Source organism: Phalacrocorax carbo, chromosome 10, assembly GCF_963921805.1.
Source record: "Phalacrocorax carbo chromosome 10, bPhaCar2.1, whole genome shotgun sequence".
Taxonomy (NCBI): domain Eukaryota; kingdom Metazoa; phylum Chordata; class Aves; order Suliformes; family Phalacrocoracidae; genus Phalacrocorax; species Phalacrocorax carbo.
Genome location: NC_087522.1, coordinates 25,137,830 through 25,153,281, shown reverse-complemented (window position 1 = coordinate 25,153,281; position 15,452 = coordinate 25,137,830). Strand labels below are relative to the sequence as shown.

Sequence of the window (15,452 nt, the reverse complement as noted above, 5' to 3'; positions counted from 1 at the left end):
TTAGCCAGCCCTGGCTTCACGTATCGCTCTGGGAAATGCACAGTGAAGGGTTGCCAGAGCACTGGCTGTTATGGTAACATGGTAGCATTAGCTGTAAAAAGTTTTTGACTTTCCGGACACGCGCATAGTTGATCCAGTACAAACTCTTTTGTGGAAACTTATTAAAATATCCTCTGTGTCTGCCATTGCTCCACAGTGACTGTCAGTGAGAGGGCTGTAGAGAGATTTATTGGTAGGTAGAACGAGAACCATTTGCGAAGGAACTAAACATCGCATAAGAGCAGTGTTTTACTTAGCATTACCTAGCGCAGGAAACGCTGGCAGGCACCACAGAGATAATTCACCGTCCCGTTCCAGTTCGTTGTTTAGTCACTTGGAGTTAAGGTAACCTGATTTTATACACACAGTTGTCTACATTTCCTGAAAATCTCTCTGCTCCTGTTGCTGTGCCTCAGGACTAATATTTAATTGACATGAATGGAATATTCCAGAGCAATCTGGGTAATACAGCGCTCCGTGTTTGCAAGGCTGTTTATGGTGATGAGCCCTTTTAGCGAAAATGTGAACTGAGCTAGATCTGTAGTTTCTGTAGGGCAGGAGTCGACCTTCGTGTTGTGGGGACGTAATGTGTGCCAGCTGGAATAGTGTCCTGTCATGCTAATATTTTTTCCTTCTTTGGTGTTTCAAGGGCCTTAAACTCTGGAGTTGAGTACCACTGGGACCAGCTGAATGAGAACGTCTTCGCTGTGCATTCCAGCATTAGGAACACTGAGCGGCCTGGGTGAGTCTCCTGGGTACGGGTTAGAGAGACCTGACCCTTTCTGCTGCTTTTGTTACATCTGGCAGCACCGCTTCTTTGTTGCCTTAGCTCTGGCAGCTTTACATATGCAATTTTTCTCCCCTTTGACACTGCCTAGTTGGGTCACCTGACCTGCTTCCAGCAAGTGACATTCAGTGCCCAAAAGTGCTGCCAGTGATAGTGAAGGACATGTGTCATCCATGGCCTCAGTAACATCTGTGAGCAAGCTGCAGGAGGGACATCTGGGGCTTGATGCACCAAAAACCCCATGCAAAGTAAATGGCCTTTGGAGGATAACTGAAGTACCGTGGGCATTTCACAGAGTTCCATTGGGTGGTCCTGGTGACTGATTTTCATCCCTTTAGTTTCTGGCCATGGGACAGTTGTTTCTTAGCAATAAACTCTAAAAATAAACCTAAATCCCTTGACAGCCCTATTGGCTGTTTCATCCAGTCTGTCTGGCAATGCACACATTAGTTACTCTGGACACAACAGTGATGCTGCAGTCCCTCGTTTCTTGCCCCGGTGATGTGTACTTCTCCATAAGCCAACTGTTCTCAGCAAGAGGGTGACCGTCTTGTTTCTGACTCGTGAGCACCAGGCTGGTGTACCAGGGCAATATCTATGCTGTCCTACAGCTTTGGTCTGATTGAGGGTGAAAGATAAGCAGTAGAGATTCTTTACTCTGCCATGTGAGTATGTGAGTGGATATTGCCACTACTCACATTTTTTGACAGCACATATCAGTCTTGCATGATGGGTTTAGGAGCAGCTTGAAGGCAGAAATACTGCTCAAGAATGAGCTAGCACAAAGAGAGAGCAAGAAAAGCATGGCAAGTTTCAAAACCTTTATAAAAAAAGGTTGTAAATGAGGCATTATTTCCTAGAATCTCTACCATTCCCAGCTTTTACAGCCAGAGGTCAGTTTTGGAAGGAGCATCCAAGCATTGTCAAGATTCAGCTCTTGTAGTGTTGTACACTTCAACTGTTTCTGAGAAGCTAATGAGCCTTGAGGTAGTTCCTGTTGTTTTGCTTTTAAGGACAGAATTTCTCTTGTCTGACTGGAACGGGCAGATATGTCTGCTGGAGTGCAACCATGAGTCATGTTCACAAACGAGAAGGTCCAGAGGAGGGAAGGGATATAGGCTGCATCCTTGGGAGTTAAAACTGCCCTGCCAACGTGCAGAGGGAGGTTATGTATGTATTTATGGTCTTGTGCGGCCTGTCATGTTGCCTACTCAACACAGTGACCTGGAGACAGAGTTGTTGTGCAGGCTTAGTGATGCTGCAGGGATATCTATCTATGCCTGTCAGACACGCTACTTCTGTGAAAGGGTGAGTGGACTTAAAACTCAAGAGACCAGCCAGCTGAGGCTGGAGAGGGGTGTCTGTGTGTGTGTAAATAAGTGTGGGTCACAGTTTCTTCCAGCCCCATCTGCTAGCCGCTATGTACATGCCTGGTTGGAGAGGAGGCAAGAAGAGGCTCACATGGATGCTTCAATCTTGCCGGGGCACAGTGCCTCCAATGCTCCTGGTCTTATTTGTTTTTCCTCTCTTTTCAGAACCAGCAGAGCCACGTGGAGGACAGACAGGGATATGGGCCTGATGAATGCCATAGGCCTGCAACCCCGAAACCCCCCCACCTCTGTGACTTCGCAGGGTACCCAGACCTTGGCGCCTCAGCTGCAGAATGCCGAAACTCAGACAGAGAGGGAAGTACAGGAGCAGGAATCCGCCTCTGCAGGGACTGGGGAAGGTAGGAGTTCAAGCAATGATTTATCTGTCAGAGTTTACCTGGTGAATGAGGAATTTCCACATAGATTCCACATCCTATCAGTGCATTTGGACATTCTTGGTATCTCTTCAGCAAAGATTTCTCCAGCCTAATTTGACTGTAGCCAGGCCAAGATGATCAGGAGAGTGAATCTCTGTCCCCATGAATAAAGAAGTTGTCTTATTCACATGCTTTTAGAGGGCAAAATGAACTCTTCTCCAGATCATTGTGTCTTTGTAGAATCAGCTGTACTGGCATCACTCCTCAAAAATCTCCTGAACTCTAACCATCAGTATGGCTGCAAACTGTTAAGAATTATTCTTTCTGCCTCTGTGTTAAAGTTTAGCTTGGTCCTTCGACCTCTGCATCTAAAACCTGTGCAGGCTTCACAAGCTCAGCATCCAGATACAAAATAAAATACTGTAAATCACTTCTCAGAAAGCAGGTATGAGTATTCTGTTTAGTCTGGTTGATGAAGGCTCAGCTATTCAAAAATGTCTTTTGTTTTTCCACTCCAGGAAAACTTACTAACACATAAAGAGCTGGGGGCAGCTGATGTGCAATTCCTATATGATGATAAAGTCACTGATCTTTTGAAAGCATGATGATTTTGTCCAGGCTTCATGTCTCTATACTGTAGCATTGTGCTTGAATCCAACTCTGAAGGCTTGGCTAGGAAGGAGTTGGGCGGTATATCTGTAGGAAAGGGAAAATCAAGGAGACAGTTTTGAAGTTGTTGGTTCATGATGAACCCATTTGTTTCTGGGAAACAGCCCGTGACATGCCCGTTTGTGCCTGTATGCCTGCTTGTGCTTTGTCACTCTGAAAGATGCTTTTTGGCATGTGACTTTTCCACAGCTTCTGCTGTGCAGCCTCCATAATGTGTGATAAGGCTTTGCGTTTCTCTGATCTCGGCTCTTCTGTTCCAAGGTAAGTGGCAAATTCTTGACCTGTGGGGTTTCCCATCTGCTTATCTCAGCAGAGCTGAGATTAACCTCTCTGGAAGGTTAGTATAGTTGAGGGTATGTGAATAAGGCTGGAACGTAGTATGCCTGGATAAATGCTGAACTTGTAGGAACTGGTTCTTCCACTGAAAGTGGAATGCAGGCTGAGAAGAGGGTACAGTGTGAGACCTTCTTGCATCAAGGCCATGATGGCTGATGCTGCAGGCTTGGGGGTCTTTCTCTGCTCTGTTAAACGAGTGGAGTTCTCCAGTGCTGCTGCTCTCTGCTGCTGTCCTGTAATTGTCTGAAGGTTTCATTGTCTCATTCTTTCTAATTAACCTTTCAATTTTCAGATCTAGATAACTGTTTTTCACTAGACCATTAATGAGATGGGGAAGAGTTGGCCTTTACCAGTGCCTTGGATAGGGTATCTATACAAAGAAGCAACACATGTAGCATTTGGAAGAAAAGGAGTGTAGATAACACCTAAGACAGAGAATTCTCTTTGTCTTCCTTTCTTGCTTGGAAGAAGATTGGCAGGTTCCACATCTGCCGTGATTTCTAGCTCAGGTGCTAACTTATCATATGTCCCCTTGCAAGTGGCCTCACCTGCAAAATGAGCTGTCACACTCCTGTCTCCTATATAAGGATCTTTACAGACGTGTGCACTGTAGAAGAGCCAAGCGGTCTTACCCTGTAGTTGACCAGTTCTTACGCCAGTTGCGTCCTCAGTGGAAATTCCTGTGCAAAGGCTCAAAAGCAGCTCAAAACAGGGAACTGTCAAGTCATTAACTATCAGGAGCCTGTAGGATCCAAAAAACCAACAGTAATCCATGACAGAGGAGTAGTACAAGGACCTATCATGAAGCAGAAAGACAAATTTTCAGCTGCTGTTACCGACACCTCAACCAGCCAGCCAGGGACTTGTGGCATTGGTGGTCTGGTTCATTCAACGGTCTTCATGCTTCACATTACGCTTGAGCCCCACTGCGCTGCTTGTAACCTTAATGTCACTGTTCCTCCAGCATCGTACACTCTTGTGATGGCCGTCCAGGGTGTTGAGGCAGGCTAGATTACACACTGTGCTGCTTTTCTGCTGGTTAATTTGCCCACCGTATCTGCCATACCTAAAATGCCGCTGTATCTACCATAACTCTTTCCCTGTTGGAAGGGAAACAGTGTTTCCTAATAGCAGGATCCTAGATGTCAGGGACACAAAGGGGGGGAAAGAAAAAAAAAAAAGGAAAAAATATGCTACCACTAACTTGGTGTGTGACCTAGGGCAAATTATTAATCATCTACCAAATAGGAATAAATCTTCCCATAGTACAGTACACCAGAGGCTGTGAAGATTAATTAGTGTTTTGTATGGGGCTTTAAAGATCTAAATCACTAGGGAAAGTCTTAGCAGTATTATCAGCAGCAGAATGGATAAATCAGATGTGATTCTGAGTAATGTAAAGTGTTCTAGTTACCACCTTGTTACGGGGGGGACGACAACAAAACAACCAAACCAAAACAAAAAAACTCTTGAATGTTTCAAAAGAAAAAAAAAAAAGATAAAGAAAAAGAAAGGCTAGTGCTATCCCAAAGAGTGTCTTTCTGTCCTATGTCCTGTCAGCCCCACTGTTGTGGGGAATTCTGCTCAGGGCATTTCTTGCAGATATGTGCTTACTGTACAGGGGAAAAAAAAAAAAAAAAGAAAGAAAGAAAAAAGTATGCAGAATTGCATCAGAAATCTAATTAAGCTCTGTGCGGGTATAAATAGTTTCCTTTTCTCATGCAAAGCTCTGCGGGAACTTTGCTGTTCTGATTATCTTTCTGCCTCCTTTGGAGGAATGAGTATATGATGACTTTATTAGAAGTGAATCTCTCTAATGTCTGTATCTTTTTCTTTTGCAGCAGTTGATAGCTGCCTTGTGAACTCTGCTCCTAAGCCACACATAAATCAAAGGAAGTTAGAGAAAACTAGGAGACATACCAAGAAATGCCTAATACAGTGTTTCAGCTGTCTCCTACTTTCTTTTAAGCTGACAGACATAGTGGAAATAGTGATGGAGTTGTAACTTTGAGGCACTCTTAATTAGAAACAATCTGTTGGGAGTTATACAGTGCTCTCCCTTGCAAATAGACAGGTATGATGGGGGAGGGATCTGAATTCAGCTGGCAAATTAAATCTCACTTAAAAACCAACAAAAATTCCGAATGAGATTTGATGGCCCAAAGCTTTAACCTTTAGAAGTTAAAATTCCCAGTCCAGACTGGGTCAGGCTGTGTCTGCCACTTTTTCAGGCTGCTGGATCTGTGGAGTAGGGTGCCAGTGGCAGTAATTGTCAGGGACTGCAACTGCGCAAAAGGTGCTGCAGGCTGAGGGAGAGGGACCTTTGCAGAGGCGCCGGTCACGTTTTTGTGCATCCATGCTCTCCACTGGCTATTGACGCTGTATCAATACATCTTTTAGGTAATCCAGTTGTTTAAAAATAAAAAAAATAACCCATGCTCCCCCCCAAAAAAAAAAAACTTGATGGAAATAACTGAAAGGCAATTGTCATTTCCTATTATCTGCATTGTTTTGGGGGCTTTAAATTCAGATAGCTAGCTCAGTGCTCCTTGTGCAAGTAGGCGTGTGTCAGGAACTACTGAAACCGTAGCCATCAGAAGGCTTGCTGTCAGTGGATTGCTCCTTTGCCTGTCTTTGGGGGAGCAACATACTGACCACTGTCATGCCATATACAGTGTTTAACCTATTTGGTTGAAGCGTTTCTCACCAGCCATCATGTCCAACTGCTTTCAGAGGTTGCAGCAGATACTTTTGAGAGGGAAAAGTGTTGTAAAATTAAAGGCTTGGGTCTGTGGGATTCAGTCTGTTCAAACTGCTAGTAGCAAAAAGACAGCACATGCAAGTGAAACTTCCCTGGTATAAGCAAAGCATCCTGAGGATGCCTAAGGAGCACTTGTAGGCAGGGTCAGCATGCTTGCATGCGATTTACTTGATCTGAGACATTAGGCACACGTGTCAGGGGGCTGCATGGGCAGGAATACCCTGTCCCCAGCTGAGCCTCATGAAAAAAAAGCAGGATGTTGTTTTATGTTAGCTGAACATTTTCTTGCAATGCTGTTGTCAGATGTGATGTGACTTTTGTGTGATTAGTGTGGAAATGGGAACCAGGACACCAGGGATCAGCTTCCAGATCTGCCTCTCGTTCTCCAAGTAGAAGCACAGGTAGATCCTTTAGCCTTTCTTATGCCCCTCCATGTGTAAAATGTGCATCGTATGACCTGTAGAACTGCAAATTTTGGTTTCTCTTTAAAGCCCTCTGAAAAGCACTACCTAAAAAAATAGAATCAGGTTCTAGAAGCATGTACTATGCAAGGCTTTACGGTGTGAACTACTCCAACTACCTGGCTCTCTTGGGATTAAATTATGGGGGCTACCTTTAAACTCTCATTACAAAAGTAAGTTTCACTCCTACAAATCACCAGGGTGAGATATTGCTAAGAAATTCGTTACAAGTCAAAGCAGTTGTGTCTTTTCTGGGCTCTGTGGAGTTGTTTGGATTAGCTACCTGAGGAAGGAAGTATGAACATGCTTCGGAGCTTTGTTGGGGAGAAAAGTAGTATTTCTTCTGGCACGAAGGGAGATACGATTATTCATAGCTGGTTATGCTGTGCTGTGACCCTCCCTTTCCTGTTCTTATGCAAGGAACGAATTCATTTTAAAATGCTGATATTTTTATCTTTGGGCATCTGAATTAGTGGGTCAGTTCACACCTCAGAGCTATTATTCTGTGTTCTCTGAAGACTTAAACATCTCTGCAGTGCTTGCACTTAGTTCTAATTTTGAAGCTTTATTTGCAAGCATGGCTACTAACTACTCCTGGTTTTAGAAACAGGAAAGCTGAAAACTGGAAAGAATTCAAGAGTGATGCCAGTATATTGCACAGCCACGGAGGAGCCTCTCATCCTTGCTTCTGTGGGCTTTGCTCTTTACCAGGTGTGTGCCATCCATGCCCAGAGATAAACAAGTTGTACTCCCCGCAAGTACTTCAGAGATCATTTCATTTAAGCATGGAAATGCTCCTGCCTTATGCCTGGCTCCATGGAAAGTTTGCCAGATGTTTTGCCTTTGCGGTCTTCTGTGTCAAACTCGTGTCTTGCTGAAGTAGCATGGCAGAGGACTTCTAAATACAGGTGCGTTAGCTAGGGAGTATTTTGTTAAATGTTGGAGCCTGTCAGCTAGATTGACAGAAATATCCTGGTCTTCAGGATAATTACTTTCAAGAGTAATGTTTTGTGTTTGTGTTTGCGATAGATGGGGTTTGGGACTTCTGCAGAGGTCATTTAGGTTAGAGCAGAAAACGTCTGTAGGAACGCAGCACTGTGGACACAACACTAATGCTTACTTGTGTTATGGAAGGGAACCATGGGTGATGCTTTTCTGTCCTGTCAGGCGCAGAACTTGTGTCCCTGTCCAGAAAAAGGTGGAGACTGTGTCTCAAGATTGCTTCCTGCTCTGTGATGGATTCTTACACAGGGACAGCCTAGGTGGAGGGTGAACTGGCAGCTGTTATGTTCACACTGGTAATTCACACACTAGTTGGAGCTGGGTAGCTCAGTTTTCTAGATTTTTGTCTGTAGTGCTCTGTGAGATTTTTCTATTTTTTCAACCCTAGAAAGCAGGCTTGGAAGAATGAGAGCTTAAGATAAAGGATTTTACAGAGCCTGGGAGATCAGAATGTAGTTTGGAGTGTAAAATGAGAGAAAAGGAATTGCCATCTCCCTGTGGAGAATCAGATGTGCATTCGCTTGGCCTGCTCATGCACATGCTCAGGTTCATGCTCTGGATGTGCCTAAACGCTTTGGAGGCTGAAAATCTGAGGTGTGCGGTTTATGGTATTGCTGTTGCTTTGGATAAGTGCCTGTGTGCACACTCCGAACCTCCACCAAATGGAAGTTGGCTTATTTCACTTGCACTGAGTACTAGCATAGTCTGCATTGGCAGCCTGGTGAAAGAACATGTGTGGGAGTCACCAGGCAGTAGAAATGGGCTGTATGTGAATCTGTGCTGCAGCTCGGCTCAAGGCAAATCATGCAGGAAGCTTTGCTCTGAACCAGCCAAAGTCATTGTCAAAACCTGACAGGAGAAAGGGGAGGACAACCCCCAAAGCGGAGGTGCTTGTTGGCTGCTTGAATGGTGAGGCTTACTTCTGGCCCTTGACAGGATGTCTTTCTGGAACTTCCAACACTGCTGTATCTCTGTGCTTGTAATCTGAAGGCTCATGACTTGCTGATTTCAGCTATGGCATCAGCCCTTGCCTGTTTTCTGAGCAAGCAGCTGCCTCAACTGGAAGTTCAGCCATGGCACATGGTAATTAAGGGGCAGAGAAATCAGGGGGTGCCGTGGTGTGCTCTGCCTGCATGGACTCCTCTGGTGAAACACGTTTGTAATGCCGAGGAGCACTGGCTTGGAATCCTTGCCGATTCCCTGTTCCAAGGCCCCCGTACTGGGCTAGTTTATAGTAAGCAATTTGTTGAGAGCACAGTACCTGCTCTTTCAGGACTCCTGTAGGTAGGGCTGGGAGGCATGTCTTGAAGCCAGGTTGTACGTCTTGGCTTTCTCAAGCTTCCTCTCTGGCCTGGCCAGATGGTTGGTAATGAAGTGCTTATGACTATGCCCTCGGGAAGGATGCAATGATTGAACCCAAAACCATGCTTCTCAAACCTTCCACTTACTTCCGCCCATGATTAATGCTTCAATATCCCCTAGCACGTGTGTTTTTCACACTGAAGTTTCCAGTCTAATAGTTGCCTCTGACTGTTCTCAGTCTTCGTGCTGGTCAGCCAGATTCCTAGTTCATGCTTCAACCGCATCCTGAACAGGCTTTCTCTGCTAGAGTTGTGGGTCAGGCTCTGCCCAGGGGGTATTCTTGCTTACTCCTCTAAGCTCTGCTCCAGGTTCTCATGGGGTTACAGGTGTCTCTCTAGTGTCACTGATGCTCTAACCAAGGAGCTATGCAATTGCTGTAGGTATAGTGGAAATAGCAGGCTTACTACATTCCTAGCAGAAAGGGACTTACTCTGCTTGTGAGAATTAAATTTGCCCTTAATATCCATAGCATCTCTACAGGAGGGCAGTATGTCAGCAGACTTGCTTGAAGATTAAATTAGCCATACCCTGTGGTCGAGGAAGCTGGTGGTCTTTGATGCAATTACCACTGAGCCCATGAGGAAGGGGAATAAGCTATCACTGACTGACTGCACGACATATTAACAGCTTTAACTATCTTGCTTTTTTTTTTTAAAAAAATAACCTCTACAGTGACATGGTATAGATTGTGTTGAATACCCCAGCTCTCATGTTGGATACATGATCTCCATCCCACAGCCCCAGGCAGTTTTGTCTTCCTAGACAGTGTAGCATTTTTATTTTTATTGTGTTTTAACTCCTGCCTACATCGAGCCTTGTTGACATTTGTGTTCATTTTCTTGGTGCCAGGAGAGCTCATGGCTCTCTTCTCTCCTCTAATCAGCACTGCAATGGCATCATGGAGCTGGGAGTGAGATTTATCTCTTTAATAATTGTCAGGATCCCACTGTGGAATGATTCTAGCAGTTTATGATTACAGATTGTTTTCCCCAAACGGTCTGGATAGGGTTTGTAGCAACAGGAGGATGCTGGGAAACAGAACTGGGCTGGACTTCTGTGCCATGGGGATTTAAACTCCCACATGGACTATTTTTCTGTGAGATTTTGTTCTTCAAAAGTAATCTTCAGCAGCCGAGGCATCTGACGATGGCTCCCTCAGAGCCCAGTACAGCCTGACTATGAAGGGAAGGCTCAGAGATGGAGTAGACAAATACTCTAGACCTTAAGAAATGTTTTTTCCATTCCTCAAAATATATCAGTCAAGGGGAGAAGGAGCCTACACAGTTGATCATTTGTTGATCATAGGTGATGTGGAAGCACAGACTGTGTTCTATGGCTACTGTCTGCTCTTGGCCAGATGCCCTTGATCACTAAGTCCCATCCGCCAACCCAACACCACCATGCCTCCGAGTGCCATGTCTACACATTTTTTAACACCTCCAGGGATGGTGACTCCCCCACCTCTCCGGGCAGCCTGTTCCAATGCCTGACCACTCTCTCAGGAAAGACATTTTCCTAATATCCAATCTAAACCTCCCTGGCGCAGCTTGAGGCCATTTCCTCTCATTCTATCACTAGTGACTTGGGAGAAGAGACCAACACCCACCTCACTACAGCCTCCTTTCAGGTAGTTGCAGAGAGCGATAAGGTCTCCTCCCTTCAGCCTCCTCTTCTCCAGGCTAAACCCCCCCAGCTCCCTCAGCTGCTCCTCATCAGACTTGTTCTCCAGACCCTGCCCCAGCCCCGCTGCCCTTCTCTGGACACGCTCCAGCACCTCAGTGTCCTCCTTGTCCTGAGGGGCCCAAAGCTGAACACAGGATGCAAGGTGGGGCCTCACCAGTGCCGAGTACAGGGGCACAATCACCTCCCTGCTCCTGCTGGCCACACTAGTCCTGATACAAGCCAGGATGCTGTTGGCCTTCTTGGCCACCCGGGCACTGCTGGCTCGTGTTCAGCCATCTGTCAACCAACACCCCCAGGTCCTTTTCCTCCAGGCAGCTTTCCAGCCCCTCCTGCCCAAGCCTGGAGCATTGCAAGGGGTTGTTGTGACCAAAGCGCAGGACCTGGCACTTGGCCTTGTTAAACTTTATCCAGTTGATCTCAGCCCATCGATCCAGCCTGTCCAGGTCCCTCTGCAGAGCCTTCCTACCCCTGAGCAGATCGACACTCCTGCCCAATGCATGCAAGTCTGTGAGGGATACCCGTGGGAGTGACCAAGATTTTCATGACAAAATTCAGTGACTTTGTTTGACACTTCATTGAAAGTTACAGAAATAAAATGTTGGGCTCCCTCTGGAACAAAACCCATCTTCTGTCCCAGCCCATGCGCACTGCGTACTTTCTGTCTGTTTTGTAGTTTGCCTTGTGCACCAAAGTGGCTTCTGCTTTCTCTTGCAGGTGAAGGTCCAGAATATGGGGCCAGTGGGGAGGATGCCCTGAGTAGGATCCAAAGGCTGATGGCAGAAGGTGGCATGACTGCCGTGGTCCAGCGGGAGCAGAGCACCACCATGGCGTCCATGGGCGGCTTTGGCAACAACATCATTGTGAGCCACCGGATCCACCGCAGCTCTCAGACTGGTGCAGAGTCCGCCGGAGTTGAGGGCACATCAGCACAGCAGTCCACCTCACAGCAGCTGGCAGTTGAGCTGGAGGGACGGATCCTTTCAGAGTCTATGCAGCTGTCAGAGCATGGCCTGAGCGGGCGGACAGCCTCTAGCGGGAGTGAAGGACAAAGCGCTGGTGATCTGGACCTGCCAGAGCAGGCCCAACCCTCCATGGACACTGAGGGACCAATTGAATACAGTGACCTAACTAATAATAACCATCTTCCTGACAGTACCAACTTCTATAGTAATGACAGCACCAGTGGGGAGTCGCGGAACAGGTAGAGATTGAGTTGTGTGTTGGTGCTACCCTTGTACTGCTCAGCAGAGACCTGTACCTCACAGCTGGCCAGGAGCTGGAAGAGTAGGGACATGTGGCTCTGACGGGATGCTGGTGGTTCAGAGGGCTTCTCTATCCTGGGTGAGTGGGAAGGGATAAGGACTGCAAGGGGAGCCATGGGGATGAAAGCATACTTACCTTTCAACATTCCCACTGCTGAAGAGTTAACAGGAATATGAACCATACTGGCTGCACATCATGCAGATTTTGAAGCCCCATGGGATACCCTGAGGTCAGCCCTAACCCTGCAACTCGGTCAGTGTCATCCTTTGTAAAGCTTCTTTCCTTTCCTTTTTCCCACCGTTTCGTGGCCAGGGGCTGATCAATAGAGTTAAGAAAGGGAAGTGGGCCTGCAGCATCCTTCTGGAGACAGGAGGTCCTGCTGGGTGTGATGCTCCAGCTCCATTGCCCAAGTGGAGGAGTCTTCCAGGCCACAGTCCTGTTCTGTGGCACAGTACTGCTCCCCCCTCAGAATGTGGTCTTCTGAGACCTGTCCTGTCTGCGCTGTGGTCTTTTCGGGAAGAACTGGGCTTTGCCAAAAGCTGCATGGCTCAGGATCTGCCCACAGGTGGAGATATTTGCTTTTTAGAGAGTTAGTTTAGCACTTGGCAGGAACCTAAGCAGAGCTGCTGTATAGATGGGTAGAGGGACAGGGACTACTGCTTTCTAGTCAGGATGCAGTTCACACAAGGATGTTCTAAGCTGTGCCAATATTAACATGAATGAGCCATCCCAGTGGTTTCATGGTGCCAGGACTGAGCTGCACCTCTTTGGCAGGGGGCAGGAAATGTCTTTCAGCTCCAGGCCAGGGTGTGAGGTATGGGTCTGTGATGTAAGGTGTTGCATGTGAAATCTTGACCTTGTACATGTAGTTTCTAGTGGAGAAATCAAGGCTCTGATATTTTGTTTTTAGTCTAAAATGTGATTTTCCTTTTTGTTTGTAACTCTCTATCCCTAGCAGGCTTGTCGAGGAAGGACGGGGAGAGTGTGAGTGCTAATGAGGGAAACACCAAAGATCAATGTCATTAAAATATGACAAACCCTTGCTTCACCTACTGTCTTCATTTGTGCGATGGTTGTCTGTGTTCAGCTTTGGGATAGGTACATCCAGCTCAGAAACTCAAGGTATCTTACAAACGTCAGATGGTGGCCACCCCCTTCCCAGGAGGAAAGCAGGCTCAGCCTTTGAATTGGAAGCCCAAAACTGGGAAACAGGGAAGAGCATTTGGGAGTCTTGATTGCAAATCGCCTTTTGACTGGTCTGGAGATGAGCAGGCACTTTTGCGTTTCCCATCATGCAAGCACTGCAGTAGGGAGAAAGAGGAGCATTTCTCCTACCCTGCTTAAAAAGGTATGTAGAGATGCAGCACTGGCTGTCTTAGGCAAGCAGAGAGTGGTCTGTCTTGCTGACCTCTCGAAGCAGAAAAGGAATGCAGTATATGGCTGTTCTGGATAAAGGAATGCGTGCCCCACTGTTACCATTCTGCAGTAAGGGGTGCTTCCCCTGCTGTCCGAGCACCTGCCGGCAGCCGATGCACTCCTGCCTGGCTCCTCTAGACTCTGCGCTGCAAAGACATTACAATAAATAAGGCTGTCATTAGGCAGCACTCAAGCTCCTAGTCAGAAGAGTCTGTTAGAGAACATTAAGCAAATCTTCTCTTAAATCACAGCCTGGAAATGAACCTTAAATCAAATCAGCTGCTGCCAGCCCTCATTGCGGAGTGTTAATGAGGCTCTAAAACCTGCCCTGAGCCAGCCAACATCCCTGACCTGACAGGAGAGCAGTCTGAAAAATGGGATTCCCTTGTGTGGTGAGGAAGGTTTCATGCGTCCCTGTATTGCTTCAGTGGGGTGGCCTGAGGATGTGCTGACACTGGAGAGCCAGAGGAGCTGTGTCTCAGCTGAAGGCTTGGGCAGACAGGGTGGTGCAGGTCTGGGCAGAGCTGTTTACTGCTCTGCTTGAAAACAAAGAAAAAACAGAGCCTGGAAAAAATCTGCTTTAGCTCAGCCTGGCATCTCCTCTTCCCTCACCCTGCATGATTCCTGGAAGAGTCTTGAGGCCAACTTTTGGTAGATGTGTTGCAGAGCATTTACAGACGTCCACTTCCATAGCCAGAGCCAAACTACCTACGGAAAAATTTCCATTGCGGTTGGAGAAAGGTCTTCTGGGATGTCTTGCTCTAGTGTTGGCAGATTCTCAAAGACCTGGCATGTACCATTGCTGGGCACTCTGGCCTGGCTGCTGTGTAGAAGCCTGAAGCCTGCTCTGCTGAAGACTTCTCCTTAGTCCAGAGCTGCCCCTGTTGGAGACGATGGCAGAGCGGGCAGTGAGCTCCAGTGGGAGCCGGAGCAAACCACAGCTGCTGTTTTTGACATCGACTCGGGACATCTCTGAAGCTCCAAAGCAGCTTTTCATTCAAGGCTTGTAGGGGATACCCTTCCAGATGAGGTAAGGGTGGAGGCCTGATCAGAGCAGGCAGCTTTGATGTTTCTCCTAATGTGCTTTGTAGCTCTGGGCTAAAGGCTGGTAGCAGCTGCTGTCTGACTCCAGTGTTCAGACTTTAAGCAGGAACAATGGGCATGGTGGGCGTGGGTGGGCTTAATCTTCAGATGCTGCCTCGGACATGCTTTGAAGAAGACCTGCTGTGGCCACACAACTAAGCAGGTGCTCTCAGTGGTGGTGGGCTTGTATGTAGGGAGAGCAATGCTAGGGGGTTTTTTCAGTTTCAGACCTAGAACCTGCCAAGCTCAGTTTCTATCCCTGCCTGAGACCTGACGTAGAGAGGTGGGTGGGTGGGCAGGAAGTGGAGGGGCAGGAGGGAAAATTGAGCACGCTTATGCCATGGGCTCACTTCCCCCGCCCTCAACACAATTTATTTCTTACGCCTTCCATGCTTCTTGTGGAACAAAACTCCCTCTGCCTTGGACTATGCTGTTCTGGCCCAGAAGACTTACTTGGCTGGTTCGGGCAGGGCTGAGCTGACCTGTACCTTCAAGGAACACCCCTGAATCCACATGATGGCCTAGGCGTGGAGCCCCACACAGAACAGGAGGTGGTGGGTTTGCCTGTGCCCAGGACAAGCGCAGCAGTGGCATGGGGCTCCTTCCCCAAACTTCCCAGCCTGCCTGCTCACTGTGGTGTGGTAACACAGCGCGGAGGCAAGCGCCCTGCCAGGACCAACGTGGAAATTCAACAAGAGCTGCCCGAGGAAACCAAACCACAACTGTCCATGCTTGCTGGCCCAATTTAGGAGGCAAAATGAGAGCTTAGCTGCCTAGGAGCAGAAAATAATCTTAAAAATGAAAAGCTTTTCTCAGCCTTAGCCTGTCAGGAGCCTTTAAATG

At 47.2% G+C, this 15,452-nt stretch overlaps 1 protein-coding gene across 4 annotated transcripts in view; it reads left to right on the top strand.

The window, feature by feature from the left end:
• The window catches only part of AMBRA1 (autophagy and beclin 1 regulator 1), a 151,821-nt gene extending 138,669 nt beyond the window's left edge, over nt 1-13,152 (top strand). For all 4 annotated transcript variants that reach the window (XM_064462605.1, XM_064462609.1, XM_064462607.1 and 1 more), the window contains 3 exons: nt 689-781; nt 2,362-2,555; nt 11,562-13,152. In XM_064462605.1, the coding sequence (XP_064318675.1) occupies nt 689-781; nt 2,362-2,555; nt 11,562-12,052 (778 nt within the window). In that variant the 3' untranslated portion in view covers nt 12,053-13,152. The remainder of the gene's footprint in view (nt 1-688; nt 782-2,361; nt 2,556-11,561) is intronic.
• Nucleotides 13,153-15,452: the final 2,300 nt, after the last annotated feature.